This window comes from Saimiri boliviensis, chromosome 7 (genome assembly GCF_048565385.1).
Source record: "Saimiri boliviensis isolate mSaiBol1 chromosome 7, mSaiBol1.pri, whole genome shotgun sequence".
NCBI classification, from domain to species: domain Eukaryota; kingdom Metazoa; phylum Chordata; class Mammalia; order Primates; family Cebidae; genus Saimiri; species Saimiri boliviensis.
In genome coordinates, this window is record NC_133455.1 from 109056243 (window position 1) to 109073354 (window position 17112).

General features: G+C 56.4%; 1 protein-coding gene across 3 annotated transcripts in view; it reads right to left on the reverse strand.

Annotated features, from left to right (window-relative positions):
* The window catches only part of HDAC7 (histone deacetylase 7), a 37431-nt gene that overhangs the window by 7931 nt on the left and 12388 nt on the right, over nt 1–17112 (reverse strand). The window contains exons 1-16 of one of the 3 annotated variants that reach the window (XM_039461724.2): nt 14542–14802; nt 11459–11509; nt 8145–8332; nt 7923–8013; nt 7443–7554; nt 6725–6840; nt 6358–6483; nt 5551–5642; nt 5251–5361; nt 4932–5112; nt 4530–4726; nt 4105–4278; nt 2720–2939; nt 1230–1363; nt 945–1065; nt 658–707 (exon numbers count right to left, since the gene is read on the reverse strand). In XM_039461724.2, coding sequence (XP_039317658.2) covers nt 658–707; nt 945–1065; nt 1230–1363; nt 2720–2939; nt 4105–4278; nt 4530–4726; nt 4932–5112; nt 5251–5361; nt 5551–5642; nt 6358–6483; nt 6725–6840; nt 7443–7554; nt 7923–8013; nt 8145–8285 — 1866 coding nt within the window. In that variant the 5' untranslated portion in view covers nt 8286–8332; nt 11459–11509; nt 14542–14802. Of the gene's footprint in view, nt 1–657; nt 708–944; nt 1066–1229; nt 1364–2719; nt 2940–4104; nt 4279–4529; nt 4727–4931; nt 5113–5250; nt 5362–5550; nt 5643–6357; nt 6484–6724; nt 6841–7442; nt 7555–7922; nt 8014–8144; nt 8333–11458; nt 11510–14541; nt 14803–17112 lie in introns of those variants that run through there. The other 2 variants (XM_039461722.2, XM_039461723.2) reach the window with 2 other exon arrangements.

Consider the following 17112-nt stretch of genomic DNA (forward strand, 5'->3'; position numbering starts at 1 on the left):
AATGTCACCCACCAGCTACAGCTCCCACTTTCCCTCCGGAATCAGGCCTCCGTCCCCTGCCTCTATACACCTTGCTTGAGAAACTACTGCAGGGACAGCGTTAGGCGAGGAGAGCTGAGCCAGAGGGGGCGGGAAGCTCCCTTCACGAAGGGGAGAGGACTGAGGAAGCAAAGCTCGAGAGTCTGGGGCTGTGTCCCAGAGTAGCGAAGTGCCGGATGGCCAAGGACACTGGAAGCGCCACCGTGACCTCACGCCAGGCAGCCCAAAATCTGGGGACCAGGCTGAGGTTCCCTAACTTGACACTTCAGAGCAGACAGAGCAGCCTGGCGGCCAACACCCAACCATGAGGGGCTCTGAAGGGAGAGATGAACCTATGCCCTAGCCTTGGCCCTGCTCCTGAAGCCTCGCTTAACAGCTACCAAACACCTTCCAGGGGCGAGGCTTAGGCTAGGCTCCGCATTTGGGGGACACTGTGAGCTGAGACACGCCTGTCCAAAAGGAGGTTCCCACTGCAGAGGCACCTCAGGAAGTCCCTGGCCCACGCTGTCTGGCAGAACCACAACAAGCAGGTGTTTTGTAGGGGCTGGGCCTGGGAGAACCACGGGGAGGAGAGCTGAGAGCCCTGGCAATGCCCCTGAGACCCCTGGGCACACTTACCCCAACCCCACCACAGGGCAGCATCACAAACATCCGCTGTGCCAGGAGCCCTGCGGGGAGAGCCCAGCCCACGTCAGTGTGAACGCGCTCAGCCTTTGGCCCGACCGGGAGCAGGGAGCCTGGATAGCAGGGCCAGGTGGGTATTGCGGGAGGAAATATGGAAGGGAATGGGGACGTCCAGGGCTGGGGAGGAGGCAGGCTGGGCAGAGCCAAGACAGGAGCGCACGGGAGCTGGGTGAGGTGAGTGGGCACAGGAGACCCGGCGCTCAGGACCACTAGGCCCTTACCTGCCAGCTTCCCGTTGTCCAGTTTCAGGCGGCTGAGCGGGTTGGTGCCATAGAGGAGCACATGCCGCTCAGAGTGGACCGACTGCAGCTCTTCCAGGGAGGCCTTCCGGCCTCGGAGGCACTGAGAAGGGGCCCACAGAGCTCTGTGCCCATGTTCACCCCTTCCCTCCTATCACCACCACCCCATCTGCCCCTCATCTCACGTGGACCCCAGGGGCCCCACCTGCAGCCCTCTCACAACTCCTCCCTCTACCTATTCCTGGGCCCCCACCCGCACCTCCTCACCTCACACTGGCTCCGGAGCCCCCGCTCCTGCAGCCGGGACCAGATGCTCTGGATGCGGCCGGCATGCTCTGGGTGCCTGCTGTTGTCTCCGCAGGAGCACTGGTGCTTCAGCATGACCGAGTCATAGACCAGCCCTGCGGGAGCAAGGGTCAGAGTGGGGACCTGGGGAGTCCCATGGCCTTGGCTGCAGAGAACATGCCAGCACCACCACAGCAGGCACCGACACAGAGCCAGGCAGGCACACACCCCTCACACCTACACAGGCCTGCATTTCATCCTGCCCCGAACCCCAGCGTCAGCCCCAGCCCCAGCCCCTCACACCTGTCCACACGCGCCCAGACACTTTTCCAGGTGGCGGCAGCCAACACACCAACACAGCTCCAGCCAACACGGCTCCCGGAGCCACGGCCTTCCCACGTGGGAACACAACTGCTCCACGGCCCAGCACCCGGCCCAGCATCAGGCCCTCAAGTGCTCAGAGCTAAGCACGAGGCCTAACATACAGCGTCTCACACGGGTGTCATGAACCCAGAGAGGCTACCAAGGGGCAGTGGGAGGGGAAAGAATTCCTAGGAAACCCCCAAACCCGAAACTAAGAAGCCCACAATGACACTGGACCATGGGATAGTCAAATCCAGCTTTGGAGAAGTGACTGTTTCAGTCTGCCATGGGAAGTCTTCAGAGGAGGCCCTGTGCATAGCGGGTGGGAGGGTCAATTTCTGTGCATCTAGGACACCAAGGACCTTCAAACTGCTCACCCCATGTGACCCAGGAAACCTACTCTTTTTGGGTGAAACTTGGGAAATAATCCCAAGCATGAGGAAATATTGATGCATAAAGAAAATAAAATAAGCTATAATTTAAATGTCTAACTGATAAGGAATCCCACAGTAAAAATGAAATACAATAATGAAATACTATGAGACTCTCAGTTTTAAAGATTAATTATGCCAAGAAGGGTTCATACTATGTTAACTATATAAAGCAGATACAAAATATAGTTCATGTGTTTAGGGCATCTGTACATGTACCTATGGCCAGAACAAAGAATGAAGTGAAATGCAGAATTTCAGAGGGGTTACTTCTGGGCTATGGGGCACTGGTTGGTGATTTTCCTATTCTTCTTATATTTTTCTGTACTCTTCAAAATGCCTAAAATATTTCTGAGCTCTTTTTACAAGCAGAGCAACAGTAATAAATATCATTTTTTAAAAGGGCCGAGTGCATCGGCAGGAGCCTGGAGTTCTTATCCTGGCTTGGCTACCACTTGCTACTTGACCACAAGCTTGTCACCTTAGATTTCCTGAGCCTTGGTCCTCATCAGCTAAACGTAATAACCAGCTGTTCCAGGGCTCCATGGGCACTATGTGGGCCTGACAACGCTAAGCGCTCTGCAGCCTCTAAAAACATGCTGAGTGACACCACCATATCCAGATGGACTCATGCCACCAGGCCCCTCCTTCCACCCACCACCCTCCTCCCGGTCTCACCTGTGGTGAAAGGCAGGGTCCTGGCAGGGGTCTCTGAGCTGGAGAGGACTCGGGCCTGGCTGGCGGGCTCCGAGGCCGACAGTGAGGCAGGTGCGGCTGGGGAAGACTGAGCCCGGGACAGGGGCCGGTGCCCGCCCTGGGCCAGGGGAAGCAGCACAGTATCCCCGGTGCTGCCCCGGGGGAGCCGCCCAGCCAGTCGCTGCTGTTCCCAGAGCAATACCTGGGGGGAAGACAGGGCCTTGGTCTCCAGTGTCTCAGGGTCCTGATCCCTCTACATCTGCCTAAGGTTTTGGGGACCCCCAAATTGGCCCCTTTCCTAGAGAGATTCCAGAATAAACCTGGATCTGCTGTCTAGTGGGGCTCTAGCCTTTGACTATCCCTGTCCCCAGCAGTCCCCTCAAAGGCTTGCACCCCAGACTGACCACGCATTCCATCAGAGCTCCCCGGACCCTTGGGACTCCAAAGCCAGAAACCAGGGGAGGGGTGTTGGATCCTGCTCTGACCGGGATGTCCTCATCTCCTGGACTGTGTAACCATCCAAGAACATGTATGTGGCCTGTCACCACATGTTACAGATTGAATTATGTCCCCCACCCTCAAATGTATATGTTAAATTCCAACCCCCAGTACCTCTGAACATGACCTTATTCGGAGATAAGGTCTTTGCCAACAGAAGTAATCAAATTAAAATGAGGTCGTTAGTGTGGGCCTTAACCCAGCATGACTGTGGTCCTTAAAGGAAGAGGAAATCTGAACAGACACACACACAGAGGGAAACCACGTGAAGCCACGGGAAGAAGATGCCCATCCACAAGCCAAGGAGAGAGACCTGGAACAGCCCCTGCCCTCACACTCCCAGAAGGAACCAACTCCACCAACACCTTGATTTCAACTTCCAGCCTCCAGAACTGTGAGCCGGTAAATGTCTGTTGCCTAAGGCACCCAGCCTATAGCACGCATCCCAACAGCTCTCAAAGGCTAATGCACTGGGTCTGGACTCCCACAGTGAGCACATTCTGCTGGACATGCTGGAGCCTGGCTCATCCCACCTCCCACCCTAGCCACCTTTCTGGATAGAGGGGAGACCTGCCAGGACGGGATTGTATGTGGCTGCAGGAAAGTCCAGACTACCTGCTGGAAAGGAACATGGCCACACCTGAGACTGGCAAGCCGTTGTGTGTATGAGTGTGTCTGGGTGTGTGAGTGTGCATATGTGTGTGTGCCTACAACTTGGTGTGGATCCAGCACTCAGGATCTTATAGGCAACCGTGGGTCCTAGAGCTGCCTCCTGCCCTGATGTCGTATCTCCCTCCCTACCCCATCTTATGCCAGGCCCCAGAGTCTTCTGAGGACATTTTCTGAGGGGCAGGTGGGCACTGCCATACCTGGGGGTGCTGCTGAAGAGGTGCGGGGCCTCTGGCCTCGGGCTGTCCGTGGCTCAGCTCCCTGTGCTCCAGGCCATCATCCACCACCTGGCCTGGTCCCCCGCCATCTGTCTCTAGGTCTTCAGCCGAGGGTATCTGCCGCAGCCGGGGTTTCTCACTAGGTTTGGCTGACCTCTGGGGAGGGAAGACACCTGGCTGAGAAGCCACGGTAAAGCAAGGGGCACGGGGTGGGAGGCGGTGGGCTGGGACAGGCAGCCAGTCATCTTGCTGGGACTCCAGCTGCCATGCAGCTCTGGGTCCCCAGAAGCCACATCCCCCTCTTTTGCCCTCCAAATCCCCGCCCTTTCTAAGTACCCCTCTTCCTTTGGCCCCCAAGGCCCCAGTCAAGCACCCCTTTGATACCTTCACCACCCGATTCCTCTCACCTTGATCACCTGGATGTGAGTTTTGAGCTGCTCCAGGTGGGGCTGCATGGGGCCCGGCGGTGGGGGGGCGGTGGCACTGGGGGGCAGGGGCTCTGAGCGAGTCCGGCTCAGTGGCCAGTGGAGGCCTGACCCGGAGAGCCGCTCGGTGGTCATTAAGGACTGGGCAAAGTGGAAGGGCAGGGGCCCAAGCCCGGGCACTGCAAAAAATCAGGGGGTGGAATAAGGAGGGAACCACAGGGAGCAATGGAAGGAAGCAAGGGTACAGGGTGGGGGGCCAGAGTGCTGCAAGGTGATGCGCAGGATGGGGGACAGAGACGGGGAGGAGGGATGGGCCCATCCCAAGCTTGGCACTTAGCAGGGTGCAGGGACCCAGGCCCTTCCCTGGAGAAGCAGCAGACTCACCAGTCAGCAGCGGGGCGTGAGAGCCTGAGGGGTCCAGAAGGAGAATAGGCTGCAGGCGAGAGGGCAAGGTGCCCCCAGCCTCGGGCTCCAGGCCATGGGGCAGGAAGAGGGGAGTATGAGGGCTCCCCAGGATCGGCCCCCTAGGGCCCAGAGTCGGATGGGTCCTGCGGTCACTATCAGCCTGGGGGAGAGGCAGGAGAAGTCACGGGGAAGAAGACTCCAGCAGAGAACAATGAAGGTGATGGGATGAGGCAGCAGGAAAAGGGAGTGAAAGAAGCTGGGGGGGCTTGGAGTGGGGGTGGGCACCCCAGCCACTCACCCTGGCAGGGGCGGGCAGCCCCAGCGTGATAGCGGGCAGCAAGGACACTGTCGGCAAGGCGAACGGGGCCAGAGAAGTCTCCTGCAGCCGCAGCCGCTGGCCCAAGAGCGCCTGCCATGGGAGCAGGGCGAGGGTCACCGGTCCCAGACCTCTACCCTGGTGCGCCTTCCCCAGAACACCCAGGAGGCTCTGGCAGGGGCTGCCCAGACCCTGTAGCCCCAGCTGGGGAAGGGCCACTAGCTAGAAGAAGGCCGGGCCTCAGAACTGCCCCAGGAGAGCCCAGTCTCGGCAAGGCCTTACCTCCGAGCCCAGGATGGGGTTGGGGCCGTGCTCGCTGTCATTGGGGGAGCTGCACCCTGACGCAGGCGTGCTGCTACTACTTGGGGAAGAGTCTGAGGGTTGGGGAGAGAGGGAAGCGCAGTCAGAAGCCAGGGTGGGCAGGAGGGTACAGCCAGGCCACCTGGTGCCGGAGACCCAGGGGCAGCCCCTTCCTTAACGGGCACCTCTGCTTCCTGCTTTCTTTTTTTCTTTTTGAGATGGAGTCTCACTCTGTTGCCCAGGCTGGAGTGCAATGGTGCGATCTCGGCTCACTGCAACCTCCGCCTCACAAGTTGAAGCGATTCTCCTGCCTCAGCCTCCAAAGTAGCTGGGACTGCAGGCATGTACCAACATGCCCAGCTAATTTTTGTATTTTTAGTAGAGACAGGGCTTCACCATGTTGGCCAGGCTGGTCTCAAACTCCTGACCTCAGATGATCTGCCCACCTTGGCCTCCCAAAGTGCTGGGATTACAAGCATGAGCCACCGCGCACGGCCTCCTGCTTTCTTCCCATAAGAGCAGGAAGAAGGCAGGCCACCTTTGGCCTACAACACCTTTGCACAATTTTTTTTAAAGGGTGTCTCCTTTTCTGGGAGATGTCATCTAATAGAGCAGGGGCTGGGTTTCAGCCCCAACTCCCCGCCTTCGGCAAGTGTGTGAAACACCCCCATACAACCATGCACGGCAGTCTTAGGGAGGGGAGACCCCTGTCTGGGTGGGGCCTGACCCGAAGGGACAAGACCAGCCAGGTTTGAGGATGGCAACTGCACCCGCTTGGCCGGCCCTCACCTCCGAGGGGCTCTGCAGGTCGTCGCCGGAGGCTGGGGGGTGCACTCTCCTTTCGAAGCAGTGGATTCTTCCTCCGCTCCAGGGACTTCTTGGGCTTATAGCGCAGCTTCAGGTTGGGCTCAGAGACTGCAGGGAGCACCAGCGTCACTCAGGCCCCCACCATCCTTCTTTTTCCCACCCTTTAGTCCCTCAGTCCCAGTCATCTCTATGGGTCCAGGAAAGAGAAGGGAGAGCCAGAAAGAAGATCCTAGCCTACCCACAATCCCCTGGCCCAGGCCAGCCTGCCCACCCCTGCACCCTCCTGCCCACCTCCAAGGCCCTTCTCTGTTCCTTTGTCTGGAAGGTCCCACCTGTCTGTCCAGCTCACCTGTCTTGCGCAGGGGGAAGTGCTCTGGGGGGTCACTGGGCAGGCTGGGAACAGGAGGCAAAAAGCTGCTGAGCATGGAGCGGGCGGCTCCTTCCGTCTCCAGGGGCTCCAGGGTTCTGCAGAATGAGTGCCAAGGCTGCTTCAGAGGGGTGGGAACACTGCACGGGCATCACCCTGAGCATGGGCCCAGGGACCTGTGGAGGAGGCTGCAGCAGGCAGTGCTGGGCAGTGTGGGGCTGGCAGGATGAGGACCATCTCCAGGTGGCAGCAGTGGGCCACCTGTCCTCTCCAGCAGCCACAGTGCAGAGCTCTGACCTAGGCATAGAAGCCAGGTGCTTGGGTGAGGGGACCACTGGAGGCTGTGTCACCTGCACTAGGACTCTGCTCTGGGAACCAGGACATTTTAGCGCTCAGGGAAAATATAACAAGAGAAGAGGCTCATATGTGCAAGAAACACAGCCAGTACGGAGTGTGTGTGTGTGTGTGTGTGTGTGTGTGTGTGTGTGTGTCTGTGAAGGGCCTTGGGCAGGATGGGGAGAAAATTTAAAGAGAGAAGAGGGCAAGTATCAGTTGAGAGAGGGGCTTGGGAGCATTATGCTTAGAGGAAGGGTAGGGACTGGCAGTGGCAGCTGGAGAGGAAGGGGGCAAGTATGTGTGCCCATGGCTAACACGTGGGGGGCATATGGAGTCAGGAGGGAGCAGGTGAGGAGGGCATTACCTGTAGGCAATGCTGGGGCTGTTGGGATGGACTGTTCTCTCTAGGGCTGCCTGCTGTTTTTTCAGAATCACCTCCGCCAGCTTCTGCTTGACCACGCTACTGGCTACAGCACCTGTTGGGGCAGAGACATGAGGGGGCTGCAGATGGGTGGACAGACGGCCTCATGGCACTCCCTGGCATGGCTCTGTCCCCATCCTCAGTAGGAGGCATCCCAGGGACTCCCCAGACAAGAGCCAAGCCCAAGGCCCTACCCCTCCCTGGAGCCTCCAGACACTCCCCCACCTCCACACCCCACACATATTCACAGGCAGAACCAGGCAAGCAGAGGGAAAGGCTCAGCTCAGGCCCAGCTGGCTGCACCCCTCCCACCTCACCCCTCACAGGCCACACAGGCAGCCACAGGCACCCGGCTGGTGGGGCTGGGCGGGGCTGGGCTGGGCGGGGCTGGGCGGGGCGGGGCTGGGGCAGCCTCATCCTTACTTCGCTTGCTCTTGTCCTTGTGGAGAAGCTGCCGCAGCTCTTGTTCCTGGGGTCCCACCTGCAACTCGGGCATTGGCGTGTCCATGGAGAGCTGTGGGCAGGGCCAGAGGCCCAGGAAGGGACAAGGAGTTGAGGACTGAAACTGGGGTGTAGGGAACTGGAGGCAGGGTGGCTGGGGACCAAGCTCAAGGTGGCCCCACATGTGGGGAGCTCCATCTTTACCCTCATGGGCTCCACCGAGCGCTGCTGCTGCAGGCCTGCTAGGAAGAGGTGGTGGTGCAGGCGCTGGGGACGCTGCAGGGCCAGCAATGTGGGCTCTGGTGGGGGCTCCACTGGGGGCCGCTGGCCCACCCGCAGGTCCATGGGCTGGGACTGAGGGCCTGGTGTGTCTGCACAGGGCCTGGGGCAGCCTGGGGGCAGAGAGAGGGGCAGGGTAAGTTGGAAAGTTTGTCCTCAGAGGCGTGACTACAGCTGACCACCTCCCTCGGGCTCACTTGAGAATGGCAAAACCCTCTCGTGGGGTTTTCCCTCACTTAGTCCTTGTCATAGTCCTGCAAGGCAGGTATTATCAATTCCACTTTGCTAGTGAGAGAAAAGGTCACATGAACTGTCCAGTTACACTGTATCACTGGTGGTGTTTGAACGGGGGCTTCCGACTTCATGCACAGTGCTCTTCCACTAGACATGCTCCTCCTTGGGCAGGGGGCTGAGGGCTAAGGGGACCTATGATGAGCTGCAGGCCCTATGGTGGGACATCTTGGCCCTGCCTTCTCCCTCCCTTCATCTCTCCCTGGAATCAGAGGAGTTGCCCAGCTGCTCTCCATTGAGTTGGGCTCAAAGGAAGCGATCGAGCAGCCAACAGGCCCACTTTGTTCCGCCTCCAGCTCCAAGCCTCACAGGCCTTCTGGGTCGCCACCCTCCCATGCTCTAACCCCAGTCATGGGATACAGTGATGCTTCAAGCCTACAGCCAGCCCTGACCGCCACCCTGGGCCTGCAGAACCCTGTGCCCAGGGCAGGTTCCTCAGCTCACAGGCCCCGTGTGCCCTTGGGCCTGCTCCTGGGTGCCTCTGTGGCAGCTTTGGGCCTGGCATGGTCAGGATGGCAGGCACGGCTGCCTCTTCCCAATTGTCCTCTGCACCCACGCCAGGAGCACCCTGCCAAGGCTGTGGGTGCAAGGGCTATTTATAACTGGCCACCAGAGTAGGGTCCATGCCAGCAGAGCCCACTGGGCCAGGCTGGGCTGAGCAGCCAGAGAGGCTGAGACACTCAGAGATGGAGCGTTGCAGCGGGCTCATCCTCAAGAAGGGGGAGTGGGTGGGGGTGGGAGCAGGACGGCCCCGTAAGAGGGCACACAAGTGGAGAAACCTTCCTGGAGAGGCCTCCTTCAGCAATTCCAATGTTGGGCATCTCCCAGTGGGATAGCCACAGACTGTTCTCAGGGTTTGGGGCTGAGGAGAGCTGGAAAGGCCTGTGGCAAAGCACTAGTCCAGGAGTCAGAAATCACAGCCTACAGGCCCAAGCCAGCCACTCCTAACCACAATCTCTACCTCCACAGCACTTTTGCATGAGCATCTACAAAACCCTCTCAGCTCATCAACCCATTGGCCCTGGGGGGTAGACATTACTATCTTGTTATTCTAAATAAGGAAACTGAGGCTCAGAGCTGAAGGGCCCTGTCCAAAGTAACCCAGCTAGGGGCAGAGTTAGTATGGGTTCTGGTCCTACCAAGGCAGGTACTCCAGTTTCCTACCAACTTTCAGGAATTCACCTCCCCTCGAGGGGCTCTCACTAGGCAAAGAAGAGGGGTTTGCAGTCAGCTGTCACTAGTAGGCATTCATTCTAACATTACCTGACTGTGACATGGAGGGCACGAGAAAGGAGCCCAGCCAGGAGGTGCCCACCGTGGCCCCTGAATATCAAGCGCCCCAGAGGGACGGCTGATGCCTGTGCACCCAGATGCCGCCCGCAGTAGACAATGCACCACCCGGTGTTCACGCTGCCTCCCAAGAAATCTGGATTCTCGTTTGGGCTGAGTCTGGGTTTCCAATATCAACACATTCCTGCCCCAAGAAAGGTTTCGGTCCTTCCATGTTCTGTGTCCTGGCTTCCTGGGGTGACTCCCCTGATGATGCAAGAGGGGCTTAGGGAAACCAAGGCCAGCCATCTAGACTCAAGACCAGTGGCTTCAGCCACACACAGACTGCAAGCAGTCCCCCCAGCAGGGGCCCCTCCCCTCACTCTCTGCATGACCACAGCAGAAGAGAGTATAGGATGGGCTCTACCTGGAGCCCTGGAAATACTTCTCAGGGCGCTTTGGCATTTGTGAGGCTCCACAGTCTGGTCCTAACTCAGCTTCTCTCAATTTGGTCTGCATCTGAACATGAACCCTCAACCCTGGCCATCACAGATCCACGTCTTTTCTGTTCTCTGAGCTTTTGCTCAGCGTCTCCCTGTCTGTGCTGTCCTCATCCCTACCTTCTACTTTTCCAAATCCCACTCTTTGCTCAAAGCCCAGCTGGAGTCCTCCCTCATCCCTGGACCAGCCAGTGCCTAGCATCCCTCCCTCTTTTGGACTTCAATCACGTGGCGGTTCCACGCCAGGATTAGCGCCCTGTGGGCAGGTATCATGTCTGAGCCACAAACATGGAATCAATGAATAAATCTGTGTCTCTCCTAAAATGTCCAGGAAAGTACCCTGGCACAGAGACAGGACTCATTAATGATTCTTGAACAAATGGATAAACTCCTGAATCCATGTCCTTTCACTGGGCACTGGTCACATTATTGCATTCTATTATTTTTTTCTCCTTGTATTTGTGTGACCTTCCTCCCTAACCTGCCTGTTAGCTTTTAAACAGCCAGGACTGAAGCAAGGAGGATGCCTGGGCTCCAACTCTCCCTGCTATACGGAATTAGTACACGTCAGGCTATGTATCTTGCACTCAGTAGACCCTCAGTTGATACTGGTTGCGCTGAAGGAAGGGCAGACTGCATCTAGTGCAGACCTGGCCCTATGGGCATGTCCTAAACCAAAGCAGTGGCAGGAAGTCCAGTCCTTCCCCAGGGCAGCCCAGCAGCAGAAGAGGCTCGGGCGCAAGAGAACCCTTCCTCTCCAGCAGAGCACTCCTGCAGGGGCTGCCATGCCCACCTTGCAGGGCTGATGTGAGAACCGAATGAGTCCATGCACGAGAACACACCTTGCCTGGTGTCTGACATGGGGCAGGGGTCTAAGTATAAATATTAGCTTCTTACTTTCCTTCCTGATTCACTGCATCCAGCAAGGATGAAAAGGGCATCCTGGCATCCTGTCTGTCCTTTTCCTCTTGTGTTTCGTAGCACTGTGCCCAGCCGGCATCCAGAGCTGCCCCTCTCACCCCAGCTCCTCACCCCTCCCTGGAGCCCCTACCTCCTGGCTCTCTGGTAGAACAGCCAGCAGCCCTACTTTTCTGACCCCTCAGCTTCTCTTCTTCTTACTGCCCTTCCATCCCTCATCTTCCACTCCCCACCATGGGCTTCCCCAGGCCTGAGTCTTACCTGTGCCAATGGGGCTGCGACAGTGGGCACCCGGGCTCACCTGGGTCCCATCTGTAGAGAGAAGAGAGATGGAGTGAAGGAGCTGCAGCAAGGGGTGAGGAGAAGGAGCAGGAAGGAGAGAGGGTCAAGCCAGGCCTGCTCCCTGCCACGCCAAGCTTGAGCGTGCCGAAGCCTGGGACCTCCACCAGAAGTTAACCGAAATGAGAAGACTCCACCCCATCCAGCTCCTCCAGTCCCCCTGCTGGCGAAGAGGGCTCCCCAGCTCCCTCTTCCTCAGGCAACCTTCTGAGTGACTTGATCTCAGGCCACAGCAAGAACCTAAGGAGGCCTCAGCTCACCCAGCAGTGCCCTCAGCCCTCCCTCCTGTGGTCAGATACGATCTTCCCTGGGCAGCCAAAGCAGGCTCCTATTGCCCGAGGGAAAGAAGAGGGCCGAGAGGTGAGGCGGGGCCAGAGGTGGGAGAGCCCAGCTGGGGCGATGGGAGGAGATGGGAGGAGCAGACCTGGAGAGGGGGAGCCCGGCCTGCTCAGAACCTCCCAAGTGGGAGTGAAAGGAGCAGGTGGGGACACAGAGGTTTCCACAGGCGGGAGGGACTGGGTCATGGCCCAGGGGTCAGGTCAGATCTGGTGGGAACTGTGAAGTGTGAAGGGGTAAGGTCGGGAGTGCATGGCCCAAGGACCCTGCAGTGCAGACGCTTTTCCTCCAGCTGCCCCCTCCTGTGTCCTGCTGCCTCTGTTTCCTCAGAGAAGGGACCGACTCAGCCTCTTTCCCAGATCATCTGAGACAGAAATCTTTTCTTTAGGAAATGGCTACCTCTCTCTCTCGGCTCCTAAGCCCAGCAAGCAAACCCATAGTAAACCTAAGGCTGGTCGGTAGCAGAAAGCCCCCAGGGGAGGTGGAGGCCAGCTGGGGGTGGAGAAGACAGGGGTGAGTCCTGAGGCCACCAGCCCACGGCAGACACCTTTTCCTCTTGCTGTCCAGCTCAGGGTCAAGGAGACAGGAGGCCAGGAGACCCAGAGGCCGCCTGGAGCGGGTACTGGGTGGACACAGAAGCCCTCTGCCGGCCAGACTTGGGGAAGAAGGGGTATTTTTTGAGAAACTGTTGGGGTGATCCTTTGGTTCTGTGTCTCAGAGGCAGCCACCATTCCTCTTCAGAGCTGAGAAAGGAGAACTCCCTGCAGGCGGGGGCTGCTGGGGAGGGGCACAGGGAGACTCCCGCTGTCTGCCCTCCATGCTTTGGATGACAAACTTGGGCAGAAGATGCTGCTCTACCTATTAAAATTCTGCCCGTCCTCTGAGGTCCAGACCAAGTCTATCTCCTTGGAAAGCTCCCCCTAATCTCCCCCCTCCTCCTTTTCCACAGCACTCACTCTGGGCCTGCCACCTTGGCCCTTCATTTATCATGATTTCTGTGGTGCCATGTGGAAGCCATGCCTATCTGCGCCACACCTTGCTGGCACATGGCAGGCTCTGTTAGTAACTTGCAAATCAAATACAATGACTCTCTCTTGGCCACCTGCCTGAGCCACAGCATGCGTATTTCTCAAGATGCTGGGCCCCAGAGGCAAACTCTCCTCCCCACAACACGGTAACTGCCAATCCCAGGCTTTCTTAGTACCTCTTCCTTCTGCAGGACCTGGTCCTCCCAGAGGTTTCTGTACTGGACTCCAGGATGCATTCTCAGAGACTGTGTCAGGCTGAGTCCCTTGCCTCCTGGGAATTCTCTCCCACCTCCCCAGTCCCTCCCCAAGGGCTGGTCAGCAGCAATCATGCTTGGGAGCAGAGCCAGGTTCTCTGTACCTCTCTCTCCTGGTAACCACAGATTCTGGACACCATGCACTCTCTGGATAGGAGAAAAATTAATGGCCCTGAACTCTGTGGTGTTGGCTACCAGGCCCCAAAGGGATGTTCTGTGGTGATAACCCATAATATAAAGTCTGTTCAGAAAAGCCATGTGCAAGAGTGCATACATGTTGGCAATGGGAGCTGCTTCCAATAGCAATTCCTAGTAAAAGTTCTGCTTTTCCCCCACTCTCTGGCCCTGTGCTGAGGGCCATCAAGTTCAGAAGAGCCCAGAGCAACAGAGATAAGACCTGGGAACAGCTCTCTTTGTGTCCCAGAGAGAGGAATGGTATCTAATGGCACCCTGTCGGTAGATGAACTGAAGCCAGAGCATGAACAGCCTGCATCCCAGTCCTGGCTTGAGTGTAGGAACCTCTTTTCTCATCACTGTCTCAGAGGGCTGTTACTATAATTTGGGATCAGACTGGAAAAAAAAAAAAAAAAATGAGGAGTAATGGACCCCAGGGACCAGGAATGCTGTCTAGGGCGGGACCCTTCTCCACATGGCTCTCAGCCAGGTTGGTAAGCTCTCCGTTTTGGAATCCTGGCTACTCCTTTTTTCTATCTTCTTTGGAGGCAACTGCAGCAGACTTAAGAAACAGTTTACTTGGCACTGGGGCACATGGGCCTACCACGTCACCTTCTGAAACCAGAATACCTGATATTACCCAGAAACCTATAGCCCCTGCTCCAATGGGTACACCCCAGCCTTCAGCAACCTCCAGAGTAGACACAAACACAAGTCTAAGCACCTGGAACAAGCTGGCTTCCCTACTGCTCCTACCTCACTGCCCAGCAGGTATGACTTTGCCTTCTAGATCTGCACAAAGTGGACGAAAACCTGAGCCTTGCGAACCACCTGCTCTCCCAGGAACTTCATGTCTTCGGTGGGGCAGAGGGCTTCCCCAGGAGCACTGCCACCTAGAACCCCCTTCCCAATGTCTCCAATGTCTTTTTAATTTTTATTTATTTATTTTTGAGGCATGGTCTTGCTCTAATGCCCAGCCTGGAGTACAGTGGTATAAACATGGCTCACTGCAGTGCTGACCTCCTGAACTCAGACGATTTTACTGCCTCAGCCTCCTGAGTAGCTGGGACTACAGTATGCACCACTACGCCTGGCTAAATTGTTTTGCTTTGTTTGGGTTTGGGTTTTTTGGGTCTTTTTATAGAGACAAAGTCTTCCCCTGTTGCCCAGGCTGGTCTCTAACTCCTGGGCTCAAGTGATCATCCCCACTCACCTTCAGTGTCTTTGTTAAGGCTGTTCCCACCTCTCTGGACTGTCTCTGGTTCCCTTTCCCTGACATAGGCTGGAAAAAGCTTGACTCTCCATGGGGCTGGCAGAGAAGATGAAAGCTGGCAGTGAAATGGCTTCAGGAAGATCCAAGAATAAATAAACAGGAGAAAGAACACTGTGGTTGCCAGGACTCCCTGACACAGAGTGGGGGCTGAGCACAGAGGATCAGCTCTTCTTCCAGGCTTTAGAGATCGTTCGGACCAACACTCTCACTTGACAGAGGAGGAAAGAGCAAGAAGGGGCTAGGTCACAGCCACTCAGCCAGCCAGCGGTCCAGCCAGGCCACGCCGGACCAATACAGGGAAAACAGAAAGGTCGACCCCCACTGCAGGTACTACTTCCATGGAAAGTCACCGATCTAAGGGTTGAAAAGACGGAAATATGAATGGAACCTGGTTCTTACTTTCAAGGAGTTTAGAATACCACCTAGAGTCTTAAACACAATCGAACCCATACAATACTTGCAGATACTAAAAAAAATTCAGATAGCCCAAAAGTTGTTAGGATGAGTTTCTCATTCATCCCAGACTTCCCAGAACTTCCCTGGAAGCCCCCCTTTCTAACAGCTTCTGGTGTCTCCCTTCCAGAAATTCTCTATACTGCTCATTGATTGGCACTGAACACCTCTTGCTCAGATTTATCCAGAACCCAGCAGCGAGCCGAGAGTGGGCTGGAAGCCCCTGCCACATGAAGTCTGGCAGGCCACAAACTGTGGGGGAATTGAAGGTCTGAAGCACAGAAAACATTGGCTTTGCGGTCAAATGGCGTTAAGCTCCGACTCCCTCAGTGACTGGCAGGGAAAGCCAGGAACACAAGTTAACCTGCCTCGGCTGCCCCATCTGTAATCAGGAGCTAAGAATACCTACATCAGGCCGGGCGCGGCTCACACCTGTAATACCAGAACGTTGGGAGGCCAAGGCAGGCAGATCACTTGAGGTCAGGAGTTCGAGTTTCAGACCAGCCTGGCCATCATGGTGAAATCCCATCTCTACTAAACATACAAAAATTAGTCAGGCATGGTGGCTGGTGCATGTCATCCCAGCTACTTGGGAGGCTGAGGCACAAGAATCGTTTGAACCCAGGAGGTGAAGGTTGCAGTGAGCTAGGATCGCACCACTGCACTCCAGCCTGAGAGATGGAGAGAGACTGTCTCAAAAAAATCAAAAGAATACCTACTTCAAAAAGGTCACCTGAAATTAGCAATTTGGTGTGATGCACCCAGCACATGGTGGGTGTGTCCTCAGTGGTGGCGATTAGTAGGTCGCCTCTTGCACTTGTCTGCAGCCTCCTTTCTGGCATTAGCATTTCAGTGTCTGCTCCCAACTCTCTTCCCTCCTCTATCACAAACCATTTTCTCCTGGATGCATGCCCCTGCCCCATCCCATCTCTCTCAGTCTGTCTCTTTTTTTTTTTTTTTTTTTTTTTGAGATGGAGTCTTGTTCTCTCACCCAGGCTGGAATGCAGTGGTGCAATCTCAGCTCACTGCAACCTCCGCCTCCTGGGTTCAAGCAATTCTCCTGCCTCAGCCTCCTGACGAGCTGGGGATTACAGACGCTTCCCACCACACCTGGCTAAGTTTTGTATTTTTAGGAGAGATGGGGTTTTGCCATGTTGGCCAGGCTGGTCTGGAACTTCTGACCTCAAGTGATCTGCCTGCCTCAGCCTCCAAAAGCCCTGGGATTACAGGCGTGAGCCACCGCGCCCGGCTCCCTGCCCCATATCTTATCCTCAGTCTCTCCTAACTATGTCTCTTCCCTTTCTCCTCCACCTCAACTTTCTAAGCAAACAACTTACTATGCGCCAGAAGTTGTTCTAAGTGCCTTATATTTGCTAACTTATCTAGTCCCCATGACAAATCTCTGAAGTCTTTACTGTTTTATTCTCATTAGATAAATGAGTTGACCAAGGCCCAGCAGTATTAGATAACTTGTCTGAGGTCACCGACAAGTGGCACAGTTTGAGCTGAGACTTGAGCACAGGCAATTGGGCTTCAGAATCCATGTTCTCAACCAACACACTCCACCCCTCCTCCCCAGCATTCCCACTCGCCACAGGCCAGCCAGCATGGGACACTTGCAGGACCTAGACCAGGCGTCCCCAAACTTTTTACACAGGGGGCCAGTTCACTGTCCCTCAGACCGTTGGAGGGCCGCCACATACTGTGCTCCTCTCACCGACCACCAATGAAAGAGGTGCCCCTTCCTGAAGTGAGGCAGGGGGCCGGATAAATGGCCTCAGGGGGCCGCATGCGGCAGGCCATAGTTTGGGGACGCCTGACCTAGACAAACACACAGAAAGATGGGAAAAAATCACACAGCCCCAAAGAGACCCATGCCAGCAGCAATCCCCAGCCCTGCGCAGGTGAGAGGGCAGAAGCTACATCATCTCTGGGTGCCGGTGAAGACAGTCCCAAAGAATCATTTGGAGCAGCTGTTGACTTCGTAGAAGCCAGGCAAAGATTTGGGACTGTATACTTGGAACAGGGAGCTGGCAATGGGTTGGGATCTTAGAGGAG